This window comes from Grus americana, chromosome 9, assembly GCF_028858705.1.
Source record: "Grus americana isolate bGruAme1 chromosome 9, bGruAme1.mat, whole genome shotgun sequence".
NCBI lineage: Eukaryota > Metazoa > Chordata > Aves > Gruiformes > Gruidae > Grus > Grus americana.
This window is the reverse complement of record NC_072860.1, coordinates 17345086-17363271: the sequence shown is the minus strand read 5'-3', so window position 1 is coordinate 17363271 and position 18186 is coordinate 17345086. Positions and strand designations below refer to the sequence as shown.

General features: G+C 50.0%; 1 protein-coding gene across 2 annotated transcripts; it reads right to left on the bottom strand.

Moving 5' to 3' along the window:
• Positions 1 to 1091: 1091 nt before the first annotated feature.
• On the bottom strand, positions 1092 to 17686 carry TFRC (transferrin receptor). Of its 2 annotated transcripts, none has more exons than XM_054835185.1 (19): positions 17626 to 17686; positions 15816 to 15886; positions 13809 to 14022; positions 12973 to 13195; positions 12614 to 12757; positions 11834 to 11930; positions 11344 to 11466; positions 9999 to 10094; positions 9710 to 9849; positions 8821 to 8990; positions 8394 to 8513; positions 7687 to 7772; positions 7507 to 7570; positions 7094 to 7161; positions 6637 to 6704; positions 6156 to 6237; positions 5001 to 5222; positions 4372 to 4512; positions 1092 to 4080 (listed from the first exon to the last, which is right to left on the bottom strand). In XM_054835185.1, the coding sequence occupies exons 2-19, from the start codon at positions 15846 to 15848 to the stop codon at positions 3838 to 3840; spliced, it is 2334 nt and encodes a 777-aa protein (XP_054691160.1). In that variant the 5' UTR covers positions 15849 to 15886; positions 17626 to 17686; the 3' UTR covers positions 1092 to 3837. The 2 variants fall into 2 exon arrangements, with proteins under 2 accessions (XP_054691160.1, XP_054691162.1); XM_054835187.1 differs by lacking the exon at positions 17626 to 17686 and adding an exon at positions 17409 to 17546.
• Between the last annotated feature and the right edge of the window lie 500 nt (positions 17687 to 18186).

Below are 18186 nucleotides of genomic sequence, written 5' to 3'. Positions count from 1 at the left end.
TGGACCGACGGACAGGTGCACACGCAAACGGACACGGACAGACTTACCGCGGAGCAGCGCCAGGCCCCGGGAGCGCTCCACTGTAGGGACCGGCAGGAAACGGGACGGGACACAGGGCACGGGCTGCCCGGCACTGCCAAGTGAAGCCTAAATTCTTGCTCCCAGGTGTGTGTGGGAGGGGTTGCACCCCCTTTCCTCGCAGCCCCGGCGGGGCTGGCTCTGCCTGGCTGCAGCAGAGCTCCACACAGCCCCGGCCCTGCCTCTCGGGGTGCACGCACGGCCACTGCAGGGAGAGGAGCTCTGCCAAGTTCGGGCAGGGAGATGTGGGAAACAACGTGTTTCCAACAGGTAAATCATCCCCGGTGGAAGAGGAGGGATCAGAGCTCTGCCGGGACAGCCCACAAGGACAGAGCAGGGCTCGTGGAGAAGCTGCCTCCCACCCCAAATGGAAACAGCAGAGAAATTTAAAATGCAAAGCTCCAAAACAGTGCAGTCCCACCTCAGCAGGCCACTGGGGCTAGGGATGCAGCTCCCACTCTGCCAGAGCTCTCCAGGACTCTAAGCAGTAACCAAATACCCATCTGCACCTTGACCCCAGGGAGCTCTAGGGTGGTGATGAGGGGCAAGGACAAGGCAGGGGACAGCTCTAGCATCCTGGGACACAGATATGGTCACCCACAGCTCTGCCCAGCCACCTTCTTACCAGCAAAGACCTGTAAAGCCAATGGCTGGTGGGAAATCTGATGTGTTGTCCTTGTCCTGACATCCACCCCAACACCGCAGGCTCTTTAGGGTCAACACAGTGGCTGAGAGGCAGCAGGCAGGACACAGCCATGAAGGAAGAGGGATGGCCGGGGGGCTCGCATACATTGCTCCTCCATCTCATTGCCAGAGTCCTCATCCCAGTCACATGCGGTGAGGCAAGACTCAGACTTGAACAGCACAGTGGAGCTGGACTTACTATTGCACATCAACGAGGTGGTAGTGGAGCTGCCAGCCCCGATGGGGCAGGAGAGCAGCCTCCCTCCAGCTGCACAAGCTCACCCATGGCCACAACAGCATCATGGCTTTGCAAGAACCCACACGAGGAGTTGAATGTTCAAAGCTTTATAACTTTATTCAAGCAGACAGCAGGCAATCCAGAAACAGAGTTTAGTACCCCACACCAGTCAGATGCCTGCACCGAGCAAGGCATCTCAACATCCCAGTAGGTCGCGGTTGTGCTGCCTAGCCAAGAGACAGGCTTTCTCTTTCCCTACTGGCTATAAAGCGCATGATTAAGTCTGACATCAAGATGCATGCAAACACTACAGTGAGGACTCCCAGACAGCAGCTCTTAAATGCCATCCAGAGAAGTGTCACTAGGGAACAGTAACACAGACGGGGCTGTACACATGCCTTGGAGACAGCAGGGTCGTTAAGGAAGAGCAAGGAGTTGCACAAACCTGGACATCAGGCTTCTAGAGAAACAGATGAAAATCCAGCCCTCCAAGTTAGTGAGCAGTGAGCCCAGTAACTAGGCTGGGGGGGCCTGTCCTTGCCTGTTCCTTGTGGCGGCCCAGGTCTCTGCGCCAGCTGAACAATGCTCTTTCTCTCAAGGACTACTGCTGAGGCTCAGGTCACTCGCTTGGTTTAGGTTTAAATGCCAGATCAAACTGTTTGCAGAGTACAGCTTTTTGGGAACAAGCAGCACAGTTTGGCAGGTGTCACACACCATCAGTGCTCAGCTTCAGGTCAGGGAGCAGAGGGGCACCATGACAAAGGTGCCATTGATTTCTGCCTGTCCACACAACACCCAGGAGGCGAGACTGGAGCTTCCAGCAAGACCTGGGGAGCAAGCAGCTTTCCATGCATGCACACCAGCATCACCCCAGTTCCAAAGCAGGCCAGCCTCTTTACTACTACACACACCAATCTAGAGCGGTGACCAGAGCCTTCCAGACAGCACTCAACCCCGAGCCCTACATTCACCTTTAATCCCCCAAGTCTTTGTAACTGATTTGAAGTAAGTTTACTAAATCACAGAGCACACAGTCTAACCTAGCCTAGCCTAGTTTCCACTAAACATTCAAACACCAGTCCCATGACTGGAGGCAGGAAGCCACTTCAAGACAGCACAGCTATTTGAAACAGTTCAGCCTACAGAGAAGGTAGAGTCTAGGGAAGTACATAACAGACTGAAATTTGTATTTGCACCACCACAGGAGAGTGAAAAAATAGGACTGCAGGAAATTGATCCATGTTAGATACTAACCATCAAGCTTTGCAGATGACATTGCATGATAAGCATAGAACAATTATGGGAAACACTGTCCCCGATAATTACGTACACCCATAGTGCAACATATGGAGGTCACTGCCTCCGATATAACACTGTGGTAGGCAAAAACTACCTTGTTCTTTACACATTATGGAAGACACTGCCCCCGATAATGTCAGTTAGGTTTCATGATACATAAGGTACTGGAAGTTTGCAGGAAGCTGCCATTTAAAAATTGGGCCAATGCCTCATCTGAGGTACAAGAAGTTTGCATGTGTCGCTGTGGGTGGAGCTAGGGCTACACAGCAAGCCCCTCCACCGGGGCCAGGAAGGAAGCTGTGCTTGCCATGCGAGCACACGGCATCCAGAAAGGGGGGTGAAGAGGGAGTCTGAAGCCCAGAGGGGCACGGACACCACAGGGAAGCCGAATTTCTAGTATTTGAGTTTTCACCAAGGTTTTCAGCATTTCAAGGATCATTTTGGAGGGCAACCCAGAGACTTACTACCAGGTTTACACCTTCAAGTTTCTTCCAGAGAGGTGTTTTTGCCACAGAAAGCTTAATTGCTAGTTTTCAAAAGCTTTTTTTTTTTTTTTGAGGGGCCTGTTTAGATTATTTTAAATGCAAAGTTCCAGTATCATGTTTGATTGTAATAGCAGATGCTGCTTTATTCAAAAACGACAGTATAACTGTCATAATTATGGAAGGCACTGCTTCCGATAATTATCTTCTATAAAAAAACACACCATTTATAGTGAACACTGTCACTGATAAATAAATAAACAAATAAATATCTCAGTGCCAAACAAGAGCCATCCTGCAAAATGGCATCAATCAAATAGGGTTTGGCCAACAAGAGACTTGATTTCACAAAAGGCCCCAGAGCAGCGTCTGAAGTGTCAGTCTAGAGCTATTTCTCAGTGCTGCAGGACTCACTGAGGTGCCAGCTAAAGATACAAAGGGGACATTAGGTAATCTTTGGGTCATTTTCCCTGGGTACTGAGACCTGCCTCAGCAGAAGAAAGCCTCCAAGATGTCGTTGGGACGCTGCTGTTGAGTGAAGGCAGGCTGGGCACTTCAGAGCTTGCTGATAATCCAGCACTTGCGGGCTATTACTATGTTTTATTTTTGAACTACAGGTTGGTCTCTGCAGCTCTCTGCCAGAGAAGGGATCCTTGTTACAAGCGTTAAGAGGAATCCATTCCCTGTTTTGTCACTAGATTTAGGGAGCCAACAATTACAACCCTAAATAGATGAGGAACCTCCCCACTCAAGGTACTGCGTTCAGGAGTCACCCGAGCTATTAGTTCTCAAGGACACTGGAGAGCAAGCCCCACAAGCAGCTCTATGTGACCCATTTGGGCTGTGGTGAGAAGGGAGCCTGGTCAGAGGAGATTTCATGGTCATCTTAGTACCTGCTTTAAAACTGCCTCCTGTGAATTTGTCAAGGTGAGATTTAAATTTTACGCTCAACTTTGGTCAAAAAAGATTTGTTGCCAGAAAAAACTATGGAAAAACAATGCCATGTTAGGGAGTGGGTTTCCATAATCCTGTACCTTAACCAGGTGTTTACCGTGTCTAGAATTCGTTGTCTGTATCCCAGATATCACCCACTAAGGCATTGGCAGCCCCTTTAATGGTCCAGGTCGCCAGGGCCAGCTGCTCTTTCAGCATGTTCACATCCACGGTGTCCCTGCTGACACGCAGCAGCTGCAGGTTCTCCAGCAGACTCTGCAGGGTGTGGGAGCCTTTGCCAAAGAAGATGTGGCGAAAGGGAGCATCTTTTGGTGAGAGGTACGGGGAGAGGAAGTCATACTCCACCTGGAGTAGAGGTGCAAATTTGGGGTTATATTCTCACCTCCCAAGTTTTTCTTTCCTGCCCCACCACAACCTCCCAACCTCTGATCCCCACGCAGCCCCTTCCTGCAGCAGCTCTGCAGGGGCCAGGCCAGACCCTCTCCTGATCAGAAGTGCAGAAGTCAGTCACACTGACACTTAGCAAGCGGAAGAGACACCAGTCTGCACAGAGCCCACGACTCCTAAGGAAGAGGCCCATCCCAGCTAGCACACACTTCCTTCGTGAAGAAAGGAAAACCAGTTACAGATACCCACCTTCATGATCCTGTCATTCAGGGCTCTGCGGACAATCCTGTTTTCCCTGTCACTGTTTGCGATGTCTCTTCTCAGTGCATCTGTAGCTCGCTGGAAGTCACCACGGGCAAAAAACAGCCAGTTCAAGGTCAGCCCCAGCGCCTGTGAAGGAGGAGCTGTTAGCAAACCTGATTTTCTTCTTTTGCTGCTCTCTTACTAAGAGAAAGTGTTCAGGTTGGGTTTTTTTTTTTTTCCGGTTTAACCAAGTAGCAGAGCAAGTTCCTGGCAGGCTCTTCTGAGGTCACTGAGCTCAGTGACATCTCTCCCCACCCACAGTTTCTTGTACCCTTTCAGCAGGGGTGCAAATGAGATGCAAAGCTGCAGTGTGCTGTGAATGATAACCAGAAGAGAAACCATTCACATCCATTTCCTCAAGAGCTCACCACAGCCGTATTAGCTAAATCTGTTTGTCACAGCTACTCTGCCTGCACCGCTCTATAAGGAACATCAATTCAGGTCACATCTTGCTACGTTCTTGTGCCCAGAGGAGGAAGATGTCCACCCTGTTGTATCCAATGGCAGCAGAACCTTATCAGCACATGGCCCCGTAACAGTCTACAGAAATTCAGTGCACTCTGAGCCTTTCTTACCCTCACATCCCGATCGTAGGGCAAAAACTTCTCCTGGAACGCTAGCAATTCATCACTGTATCTCTCAAAGTCCAGGAAGAGCTCATGATCATGGGTCAGCCTGACAGCTATTTGTCCAGCAACTTCTGCAGCAGCACGCATAAAAGCATACAACTTGTCAGTTGTCTTCAGGTTCTCCAGAGTGTCCTGAGTAGTGCCCAAGAAGGGATATTCCATATCTTTCTGCAAGAAAGAAGGCAGTGAAGTCAGGCAAGAGTGCTTTTCCAGCTAGGATTTTTCACCTCCCACTACAGTCTGCTTGCTACTTCCACCACAACCTATCTCCTTGTGCTGCTAAGTAGCGAGACTTGAGTGACAAAACTTCAAAGCACAGGGGAAGGGAATGGAGCTCCTGCATCTCATCCCTCACAGTTCCCAGCAATCAGCAGGATGCTCTGCTAGTTTGGTAGACCCAAAGACATACAGACCTTTTCCCCTCCCCTCAGAGCTCACTGCAGAAGCGCAGGTGGGCAAGACCCAACACCCAGTTTGGTTTGTGCTGGCAGCACCCTCCAACCCTTCCCGGCAGGATAACTCAAGGTTTTTGGTGGAACAAGTGTGACACTAACAAAATCCAAGCATTCATAAGCAGAGGAAGCTCTTATCAGAAAGGGTCCCAGCAGCACACCTGCAGTACCAGAGCAGGCAGCTTGGCTCCATTTTTGCCAGCCCTGAGCTGCAGCAGACCTGAGCAGCCTGAGTTAGTACTTGTTCTGGCCAACAGTACAGCTTCCCCAATGCACTTTCCTTGCTAACCGGCAGGCTGTAGTACAGTCTTTCACTCAAGCAGCAACAGCCTGGCATCTTTTTAGTGCTTTTAGCTACTGACTCATTGACATCTGAGCCTCCAGAAGAGTGAGTGGCCCCTCTCCCAACAAAACACGAGCATTCAGGACTCTGGAACAGAGACCGTAGGCCAACCATGCCCCAGGAGCAGCCTTCGCAGCAAGTACTGCCACAGCCACCAGGTCCAGAGGCTGCATCTCCTCCCCTAGATAGGTTCCTGCATGGACAATGAGCTTGGGACAGTGCCTTGTGCTCTGCTATCTTGGAGAGCAGATATCCTTACAGCACGTTCCATGGAATGAGAACACCAGGCAGGCAGACAATACTTACATTGTAGAAACCAAAGGAAACCACTGGGATTCCCGAGTAGGCCAGGAAAGGGAACGCTGCATTATCCAGACCAAGAGGAACACTGCAAAACACAAATTACCAACTGGTTTGGACATCCCAGGAGAAAAGTTACAAGCCCTAGAATTGAAGCTCTGAGTCAACTGGACTACCCTGTCTAGACAATACTGGTTTTGGCAAGGAGTCCCAGCCAAGTGCCGAGGGCTGCTCATCTATTTCCAGCGACCGGTCTTTGTCCAAGGCTGTTCTTGCTCTACAAAAAGGTGTCTGGGCTGCCTACAGGCAGCTTGGGGCAGCACTAAGTACAGCTAGTGTCATACTGTTCACGCTTGCCTGATCCCACTGCGGCAGGCAGAGCCCACCCCAGGCGGCGGCATGACACTCCAGCACAAAGAGCAGAAGCCACTTAGTTTGTTCCTTTATGGAGATTTGCTTTCCCAAAGAGCAGGATGACAATACTTACACTGTTTTTACCCAATCAGAGCCAACTCTGTCATACAGGCTTCCCAAATCCTTTGCTGGGTCCTTCACCTGCACAGAGATGACAGTCAGTGTGCTTGTTCTGACCTCTGCTTAGGCTTCCAGGTCCATCCTGGAGCTTGCATTGCTGTGCAGATGCCAGAGTCAGGTGTGCTCTCCTGACCTTTCTCCACACAGGCACGGTTCATGCAGGACAGGCATTCACCTCCCACTGAACTGTGGCATTTGCTGATTTTAGACTCTGCACGCGTGAAGTGCAATTCCCAGAAGCCAGCTGACTTCAGACAGGACCCTCCAGAGTATCTCAGCCCTTTCTCCTAAATGGGGCTTTCTCCTCAGAAGGTGCCAGCTGAGGAAAGTGACCCAGCACAGCTCTGGCTGCTTTTGATTCCTCCTTAAAACCACAGTCACCTTGATTAGCCCAAGATCCTTCAACTCACCCCCTTCATAGTTCTCTCCAGCAAGGTGTACAGCAATGGGCTAGCAGAAATCTTCACGTGGTTGAAACCTGCAAAAGAGAAAGGGTGTCTGACATGCTGGCACTGTTAACCACTACTACTAGAACTGCTCAGCCCTGTGACTGAGCAACAACTGATCTACAGCTTGTTGTCAAAGGATCTTCAACAGACACAGGACAGTCTACTGGGACCTAGCAGAGCTGCCTCCTTCTGGCTCAGGCTACAGCAGCCTTCCAGTTTCAATGACAACAGGAGAATAAATGGAGTAATGCCAGTCTTCAGCCAAAAAGCCAGCATCAACTTCTGGCACAGCCCCCATTCCTGGAGGTTAAGGGATGTCTGTCAAGCTATTCCGGTCCCACTCAGTTTCAAGAAACTTAAGAGTAGCAGGTTACCTAGGACTGCAGCATCCAAGTTAATGTAAGTGAAGGCTTTGGCATGCAGTGTGGCAGAATACCCCTAGAACAAAACAAGTATTTTAAGATGAGCAGTAGTAGTACAACACCAGGATGTTTAATCCACAGGAAATCACAACTGCACAGTCATCATGCAGAAGTCCATCAAAGAAACAGTACCTCCAGCCATTCAGTAGCCCCAACAGCTCCATACTCTCCCGCACTCCAGCTAGCGAAGATAATGCTGCGCCTTGGTTTGTAGCCATCTGCAAAGAGAGAGAGACTGAGATGTCTGCTCTTCCCCTACCGAGATGTAGATTAGCACCGAGGGCCTGGGTTGATGAATTGCCTGCTCCTCAGACAGAGCTGAAGCATTCTGGCTGCTGCAGACAAACATGCATACTAATGGCTGCATGGACGCTGTACCCTGCCCTGCCGCAGAACTGAGTAGGAAAACCATGCTGTCTGCATTTCTTCCCTTTTTTTAGCTGCCCAAGCCCAAAGTTAACCCTGGAGACAAGAACACTCACACTAAGTGCCACCATGCAGCCCCCATCACTCCAGCTGGTCAGCTGCTTCATTGTTTTCCCACCTTTAAGCCTGGCTGTCCAACAGACAGCTCAAGCTTGAGGTCTGCATTGTGTGTTATCCAAGGGCATTCTTCCATTCAAGCCGTACCAGAAAGAAGCAGGCAGCCCCTTAGAATCAAGTGCTCACAGCAGACAAGTTGTCCATATTGGACAAGTAATAGCTTCTCAGGAAGCTTTGTCAGATTCCCTATGCCTTCCCAAGGGATTATTTTGCAACTGGGCTCTCCAGTGTTAACACACACAGAGCTAAGCCTGCATTACCTCCCACCCCCAATGCTTTTGTACACAAATATTTACCATTTTTCACCATTTCTGAGATTACACGGGCAAGTTCCAACAATATAGCAGTTCCAACACCAGCCTTGGCCACTCCTGGGCCCCAGGAGTCTCTCTGGGCTCCGATCACAACATACCGATCTATAAAGGAGACAGCAAGATCTGAGTTGCAAGCTTCAGGTTGCAAACACCATCTACCAGAAAAGCAGCTTTGAACTTCTGTGCTAGGAACAGAGTATGGAGTCTGACCCCTGAATGTGGCACACTGCGTGCTTTCATCTAGCCCTTCCTTGGCAGCACAGTCTGGCTTTTCCCTTGACCCTTAGGGAAGGGTCTTGGTTTTGCTGAAGAAGCAGTTGTCTCTATCTGGGAGCAGCTGCCATGTTCCGATGGCCACAGAAGAGGAAGGGTTCCCCTCAAGACTGAGCCACAAGGCAGTTGCTCTTACCTGGTTCTTCAAATCCCTTGATAGCACCAAAGATGTTCAGAATCTTCCTGTCCACCATAACGTTGTTCACACTCAGTTTCACCATCATCTTGCTCGTGCTGCTCAGCATCACCTTACATCCTATGACCCCACCCTTCCACTCTGGAAGGCAGTCCTCTCCATCCATTTTGCTGAGGGGAAGAAGAGCGATACCTTGAACTTATTATCCAGCTCTGAAGTCATTTAGTTATCCTGTGAAAGAAGCAAGCCTGCAACTGTTGACTTGGTATTTGTAATACCAGACTTGGTATCTGTAAAAGGGGACCAAGCCATTGTGGTGGATGTTACCATGAGATATGAAAGTAAAGTAACATTTTTGGTGGATGCAGCAATGGAAAAAGTAAAGAAGAAGTACCAACATCTTAAAAATCAAGCACGAGAACTGACGAATGCTACCAACATCAAATTTATGTGTTTCCCTTTGGGAGCACGTGGGAAGTGGCATCAAGGCAATTACGAATTACTAGCTGATTTGGGACTCTCAAGCTCCTGACAAGATAAAGTGGCTCATCATCTATCAAATGGAGCGCTATTTACTTCAGTGGACATTATACATGTGTTTGCACATGCACAGGGCCTGCTCAAGAAATAGCTTGCAGTCCTGTCCCACTAATTACGCAGGGAGAGGTAGGATGCAGAGGCCAAGAGGAATCCAACACTAGATTAAGTTCAGTCTTTAAGACACCAGACATGGACAAGTGACATTTCTCCAGCCAGTTCCAGCATGTGCTCCCTGCGATACACAGCAGAGACCAGCAGAGAGCTCCCTGGGCTCACAGCACCTCCACTCCATCCTCACCCCTGCAAAGGGCCACAGAAGCCTAACCTGCAAGCCAGGAGAAACAGTTACCTGAACAGCTTGCTTACTGCTTGGCTAGAGATAGTCTGAACAGCAATGCGAGGTAGTCCAGAAGATTCCACTGGTGGGAACTGGGTGTGGTTGAAAGAAGGGAAGCCTGGGGTGAAAGGGTCTCCAGTTCCAAGGTGGGCCTGTGAAAAGCAAGACCTATCCTCAGGTCTCAGAGGAACCCAAGAGTTTCCATCTACAGAGGGGCATGAAGCCTGCAGAAGGACTGCTGCAGTCCACAGTGAGAAGGGTTCATGAGAACAGCAAACAGGGGAGCCAGTCGCATACTCACATGTCCAAAGGGGACAAGTGCATCTGTGTTCCTGTAATCGTAGGGGTCCAGGTACATCAGGGCACCAGCTGCTTCTACCTCTTTGGCATTTGCAACCTGAAGCAAAGCGTAACATTAACTGCACATCTGCACTGCAAGCAAGGGAAACTAAGACAAGTACATGGAGAAATGGTGTGAAGGGTAGTGTTCCTCAATGCTCAACTGCACAACAGATTTTAACAGCCACCTGACAGTGATAGATACACAAGGAAGCTGAAAATTAGCAGCTCAGTCCTACCCCAGGCAAAGTGTGTCTAATACCTTTTTCAACAGTTAGGACACTCCACAGTTAATGTCTCACCCTATGATTCCTTCAGCCCATACTTGCTCCTCAGAGCAGCTTAGAAGACGTCATTTAGTTTTGATTATGCTCCATCTGTTTTCCCAAGATTAGGTTAGACTCAAGACAAGACAAGCAGCCACTGGAGACTCATCTGCACATGGAAAATGGAGGCAGGGTGGCCTAGTCAGGTTCCTGTTTAATACACTTACAATCCAGGTGCCTCCAGTATGCCACCAGTACAAACACTCTTGCAAGGCTAGACACCAGCTTGAAGAGTAGGAAGGGGATCGGAGAACCAGTGAGCACCCCTTGTGGAAGCACTTTTCAGCTCTGCCTGTGTCTGATGCATGCAGGCAGGCAGAGTCTGACTGGAAAGAGTCCTGTGCCCCAGCCTCCCCAGGAGCACCCATCCAAGGGGCAGCTCTGGGTCAGACCCAGAACAGGCTTGCGTACAGAAGCACTTGAATCCTTTAGGCTGCTTGGCTATTTGGTTCTGCTCGCTACAGAGGGAACATTACAGCAACATGCAAGGCAGCTGACTGGGTGTGCAGTGCCAGCACCTTCACTTGGACCAAGTGGACAGTCAGCAAAGGCCCAAGTGAGACACTGCAGCCAAGCTTTGAAAGTATCTGGCTACAGCAGCAAGAGGTGCTCTGGAGGCAAGGCCGTTCTGCTTAGAGCAGCCCTATTGCTGCATCTAGCAATATCAGCCAGCTCTGCACCCTGTAGCCCCCAGGCTGCCTCCCTCTGCCTCACAGCTCCACCCAGATGCTTGGCTGTCTCAGCCAGACTGCCGCAGGCCAAGAACGCCAGCACCATGAATGGTAACCAGCTCTGTTCAGTCTTGGTGTCCAGACCTGCACATGGAGGCTTAGTGCAAACAAGCAAGAACAAACCTGCAGGGACAAGCCTTCATACATAAGTATGAGACCTGAACTGAAGCACAGAGGTGTGTCTTCAAGAGGAGGAAGCATAGCTTCCTGCTGCCAAGTTTGGCCAGGTTTTGGGGCACAGACTGCTTACCTTCTCAGCAAGGGTTATTTTTCCAGCTCTGAAGATGATTATAGTACCATTCAGTAAAACACCCAGCTTCTGTATCTTCTGAAAATCAGCTTTCAGGCCATAGTTCACATAGACTGGTTTGCCCTGGAACAGAAACACTGGTTGTAATTGCAGTAGTCCCATGTCAGTAAGATACTTGAAATAGCCTAGAGTGACAGTAACAGTGACTCCTGCTAACAGTAAATTCTAATCACATGCAACATGCCTGTTGGAACAGCACTTCCATCAAGGTTCCTGTCTGGATCCCAGCAGAGAAGTTTAAACAGCTACTTCTGCATCTTGCTGAAGTAACAAAACTACGTACTTCCTCATCCCACTCTCCCCACCATCACTCCCAACTCTCTAAGTGGGTACAGCTTTATACACTCCATATCTTGAAGGGACAGATCGTGGACATTGCCACCTGCTAGGTATGCAAGCACATTTCCAGGATCTTCTTGGAGTCACTTACAACAGCTAAGCCATTCTTGCTGTATGCCACATAGGCATCAGGACTCTCCAGCTCCTCTTCTCTGTCATCTTCCACAATAGACACTTTGTTGTTGCTACTGTTAAACGTAAAGAGACAGTGTTATGTTCTGTCATACACAAACTCCATATTTAACTAGCTCCCATATTTCAGTCTGTGCCCTAGCAATTCTGATCAAGTCAACGCAGAGCCTGAAACAGGCAGACTCATCCCAGTACTTCCATGCAAGAATCTGGGGTTGTTCAGAGATATTAACAAAGGCTAACTTTTAAAACAAGCAGCAGAAAGAATCTGTGCTTCCAAGTCTCTTAGCTTCCTCTTAAGAGGAGGTAAGCAAATTCATTTCCTCTCAACATAAAGGGGCCAGACACAAGGGTATGCGCTGTCAACCACCACAATGCCTCTTGATACCCTCCTGAGCCACTGCCAGGTCTGCAACACCTGTCTGGGTGACAAGACAGAGTCACCCATGCTAGCAGTTTTAGACACAGGTAATCTAATCTTCAGCTGAGTTTTTACTCAAGTTTGTTTTCTCTCCACTTCCTAAGCATGCTTTGAGGAACAGCTGTCCCAGGAAAAATCCAGATCCTCTGGATTTAGAAAGCCTGAGAAGAGACAGGAGCAGCTACTGCTTGGCCTTTTTTTGGAGAGGGGTAACTGGTTCACAATTTTAGCACAGCTTTCAGTAGAAGTCACATGTTCGCTCAAGACTACAGATATCCACCCTGTAAGAAAGAGATCTGCATCTCTTCATTAACGTACCTGCCTTTGACCTGCAGCCTAACGTAGTGCTCATCGTTCCACACGTCATCCAAGAGGAACTTGGTGAACTGCTCATGCATGTAGCTGGCAACGTTCTCATCTTCACTCTGGCCAGCTTCAAAAGAGTACTTATTTGCTCTTGGCCTGTAGGTAAGGAATGCATAGCTTAGGCTACAGCACCAGGTTGCACTGCAGTGCTCCAGCCTGCAAACCCAAGCTGAATGGGTTAATTTAAGCCCACGTTTAACCACATGCCACCCCACAATATCTTTAAGGCCCTTGTTCTCCAAAGGAGCTCAAGTTCTGCTCACAGGCTGTGCCTCTCCCATAGCTGTAGCTAAGCTTTCTGGAACTGTTACCTCAAGTTGTCCTCAAGATGTTTGGTTGACAGCTTATCTGACAACAGGGTTCTGAGCTCAGGCCAGAAGACAGGTGGTCCAGAAACCTCTTCCTCCTCAGTTGCATCATCATCATCCGCTAAGTAAGATGCAGTAGGAGTCATCTCACACTTGCCACTTCCATCCAGACACCTGCCAGCCTTCTGCATTCGTCCACGATAACTCAAGTAGCCGATCAGAAACCCTATGGACAGAACAGGTATTTCTTTGTGCTGCAGAAAGATGACTAAACCAGCCCCACACCATACAAGTGCATTCAAAGCAGCTTTAGGGTTAAGATGCATCTCTGCCCTCATCATTTTTGACAAGCTGGTGTACCTAAGGACAGACAGGAATATGCAGTCTGACATTTTGCCTGAGCTGGCATGTTTTAAGGTACACTGTAAATCTGATCTTATGCTTGGCAGAGTCCCTCCAGCACCACTTGGGAAAGAAAATGCTTACTTTAGGTCAGTGGCAGCGTTAAAACCCTTGAGAGATGAACACCAGAGGCTTTACTGGTATGTTCACCCACATCTCTAGAGAAGCGTTAAGAGTTAATCAAGGGAAAACCAGTACACTTGCCATATGGACCAGTTTGCCCTTTAGCTAAGTCACAGTTCTGCTGTCAAATTTCACGCTTCTTTGTGCCAATTCTGTACCATAAGTCTGAGCTAGACAGAGTTAGTGACAAGAAGCTGCAGCCTGGATCCAGGCTCTTTAATTATCTCCTGAAACAATACAGAATCAAATGTTAACAGCCTCAGATATGCCCAACACCTGTCTATTTCACACAGTTGCCTCTCACCCTTCCTTACCAATCAAAAGGAGGAGGACAGCTGCAATGACTAGGAAGCAGAAATTCTTGCCACTCCTCCGTGGAGGAGGCATGCTGGCATGCAGGTGCTCTGGTCTCCCAATTTCCCCTCCTTCCTCATCATCCGCAGACAGCTTCATCTCCACATGGCTGTTGTCTCCATCCATTTGCCGGGCAATGCTGAAGCGGGTGTATGACATGGGTTCACCACTAAACTGTGTTAAAAGACAATCATGTGATGGAAGAGTTTGCTACACCAGCTTACAGTCCTTGCAGCCAGCTGTACCTGTGCTCCAAACCAAACACAGCTTGTTCATCTGAAACCGCTCCAGTGCGGCCCAAGCATTTGGCTGTCAATAAGTCAGGCTGGTTGCTTTGAACAGAAAGTTAGACCCACTCAGGGTCTCCAGAGTTTATTTAGCATGTTTGCCCTGCACCAGCTCAGAGCCACATTGATTGGAGTCTGTTACTGGCACAGCCAACACACTGGCATTTCCCATGTGATTACACGGCAAAGGCTGATTAAAGTAGAAACTCCTATTCTTAATCAGAAATGCACTGATCTGACCTGAACATACACAACTCACACAGAAGGGAACTTTGATCAGGACAGAGGAAAGGGAAGGCAACCCCTCCATGGTTGTGCCTTTGAGCCACATCCACTTTGACATAAATACTCTCATCCAGTATCTAGATAATCTTTTATTAAACTGCCCCAGGCTACTCTTAAATTACACTATTGGTAATTATTATAAAGCAGCTAGGCTGAAGAGAGATGACCCATGGGAATCCTGCTACCTCAGCTAACATGAAAGCTGAGGATACACCTCCCACATCCACCAGCGACTGGAACCATTCGACAGGTCTTTATCAGTCCCAAGCAGAGCAGCTTCCAGTCTGGAGCCCACTTTTCTAAACAGCTGCAACACACAGTCCAATCACCTACAGAACAGCAGCCCATGCGCAAGGCAGTCGCTCAGATTAAAAGACAGTTAAACTCAATTCCAGGCGTAGCCAGGCACTAAGCCAGAACCACTCAGCTTCCATTAGAGCTGCTGAACTTGCCTACGGCCACAATCATGCTGGGGACAGGCAGGAACTGCCTAAAAGGCCAGAGGAATAGTTTTGGGAGCAACCATCCTGCAGCCCCTCTCCACTGTACTGGAGAAGCAGCTGGTAGCAAGCGCCCAAGCCCTGTTACAATCTTAGCAGCCCATCCTCAGTTCTCGGCTCGCTCTCACATTACGAGTCAGCGACTGGAGGTGAAGAGACCAGACATCAGCTTGGTCGGTCAAAACTAAACCAATGTCATTTCAGACCTGCAGTTCCATTCCTGCCCACGCTACCCACAATGAATTGGCTGGCTGCTCACATTTTGGAAAGGGCAACACCGCAGTCTCTCCTAACAGCCTCCCTGCTCAGCTGCTTGATACCTTGGCTTCCCTCACACTTTGTGGAGGACATGCCTCAACCCCACATATCCTCCATACTTGTTCAGAGACCAAACTATTACATTCGCAGTCCCAGCCTAGGGTCATTTCACAGTCCAAGCTCTCCAGGATCAGTGGGCTTGCTTGAGCAAGCTCAGATCTACCACCTCCTGCACATTTGTTTCAAAGCACAGGTCACATTCAAAGGCTGGACTTGTGGTTGAGTTCCCACCGCCAAAGTAAAATAATAGAACACATGTTGATTGTCCTGATAGGCATTTAATCAGCTTCCTCAGCAGCACTTCCTCCTGTAACATTGTTCAAGGCTTTCATCCCCTCCTTATCAGCTTCCTGAGAGACCCAAGACATCGTAGCAGTTAACGATAATCACAACGGTACTGAACTGCTTAAACCACCTCTTTATCATGGCCAGCTAGCTACAGTGACATCTGCCTCACAACCCACACAGTAGCACCTAACGCTGCTTTTGATTCATCATCTTCTCTGAAGATGAACCTTTCTTCTCCAGTATCATCAGCCCACCAAGAGATAAATGGCACAGGAAGACTGTGTCTTACCAAATTAGAGATGGCTGCTCTGGCATGGTCCATTGCCTTCTGGAGGAGTGCCCACCAACTTGACCAAAGCCCTAGAAGTTCAGAAAACAACAGGTCAAGTCAGGCTGTTCCCCTGCCACTACATAAGATGTCCAAGGTCAGTCATTGCCACTAACGGAATGCTTGCCCATAGATTTTGTGCGCATGCTTCTACATAAGTCACAATGTTGGTCAACCTACACCAACCTTGAATGCAACCTAGAAGTTCATGTACTCCCACTGCAAACATAAGTTCTGATGAACAAACTGAGTCTTTCTATTGAACTCCGAGGATGGGGAAGGAGGTGGATAAATGAGGAATACAGTCTGAAATGGCTAATTTCAGCCAAGGGTCTTATTAATGGTAGGGCCACCTCCACTCAGGGAGGGCTGACAAGAGGCACTTCTCATCTGTGACAACGGACAACACGTATCTAAGGTTCCTGGGTTCTGTCTCAATGACAGGATGGAGACAAGAGTCAGACTGGTAACCAGAAATGACACAATGCCGATAGCAAAGCAGCACAAACTCCTACTCTGCCAAAGCACATCCAATTGCAAGGCCTTCTAGATGGCTCTATTATCTACTGCTTTATGAAGGCAATTTCAGTTTTGGAGAGTCTCCCAGAATAGCCAAGAATAGCCAAGAGGTACACTGCAAAACCATTTCAGTAACTTTTCTAGTTTGGATTTCTATAGACAACAAAATTATCTGAAAGGTAAACCGTAACTGATTTACTTCAGCATTTCTTCCTGAAAAGATGCTTGAAAAAGCTTTGTAAGTTAAATGACTAGACAGTTTGTGTTGGGACAGGCATTTAGGTGGGGAGCATGCAACCTGAGTGTGCCCTCCAACAGTGCTGCTAGGAAATGGCTTTGGACTGGTCTTCAGGTGCATGTAGATTAGCTTTACACCTGGGAGCTCTGCAACATAAGCAGGTTTTATTTGGAGATCAAAGGTGGCCATCCGCTCATTTCACCTTTTGTTTAGGGCAAGGGTACACGGAGCTGAATCTCCAGCTGCTTTGAGAAGCCTATTCTGAGTGACAATCTGAGGCCCAGGCCGTGTGCAGGCAGGGCACAACAGAGCGTGCGGACTGAGGGACTCCCCAAAGCCAGACCAGTTAACCCAGGGGAAGAGCCAGGGAACAGCAAAGGGCCTGCGGGCACCACGCCTGGCAGGGATGCTCCCCGGGGGTACAGCCTCCCCCCCGCAGCAGTCACCCCGAACCCCTCACGGCCCAAACCCCCCGCACCAGCACGCGGGGACAGCCCACGAGGAAGGGACCTTCCCTCCTCCCGCCAAGCGACCCGGGAGGCGGCCAGCAACCCGCAAACAATCCCCAATCCCTCAAAAATAAGGTAGAGCGGGGGGCGGGGGTGAAGAGCACAGGAGTAGCCTCCCGCGAAGGGATGGGTGGCCCCGATACCGCGGCCAAGGCCCGGCTGCGGGCCGCCAGATAAGCTCGCTGGGCGATACGCCTCCCGCCGAGAGCACGTCTCCCCTCTGCCCGGGCTTACAGCCGCACGCTCGGCCGCGCCGCCGGGCTGCCCCCGCAGCGCCGTTCTACCCACCTTCAAGGTCAGGCGCTACGGCAGCCTCTGCGGCGGCACGTGGTACACACGCACCGCACCTCCCCGCCGCCAACCGGAGCCACCGCGGCTGCTGCCGCTGCAGCGTAAGCCCTCCTCGCGCCGCGCAGCCGCGCCGCGCAGCCTCACTTCACGGCGACGGCGGCGACCCCCCTTTCCCGCCCGCCCAACGGCCAGTCTGCGTACCACGCTCACCTACCCGCCGCGCGCCGCGCCGGGGCCCAACTGCCGCAACGTCTCACAAAGCCGTTTGGCTCCCACGGCCTGCAGCCAATCAGCAGCTCTCTTGTGGCTCCTCCCTAGAGCCACAGAATGGTTGTGAGTGGAGGGGACCTCAAAGCCCGCCTCGTTCCACCCCCCTGCCATGGGCAGGGACACCCTGCAGTAGCCCACGTTGCCCAAAGCCCCGTCCAGCCTGGCTTTAGACACTTGCAAGGATGGGGCTTCCACAGCCTCTCTGGGCAACCTGTTCCAGTGCCTCACCACCCTCACAGCAAAGAATTTCTTTCTAATATCTAATCTAAATCTACCCTCCTTCAGCTTAAAGCCATTACCCCTTGTCCTGTCCCTACACTCCTTGGTAAACAGTCCCCGATCATCTTTCCTGTAGGCCCCTTCAGGTACTGAAAGATGCTTTAAGGTCTCCCTGGACCCTTCTCTTCTCCAGGCAGAACAACCCCAACTCCCTCAGCCTGTCTTCATAGGAGAGGTGCTCCAGCCCTGTGATCATCTTTGTGGCCTCCTCTGGACTCTCTCCAAC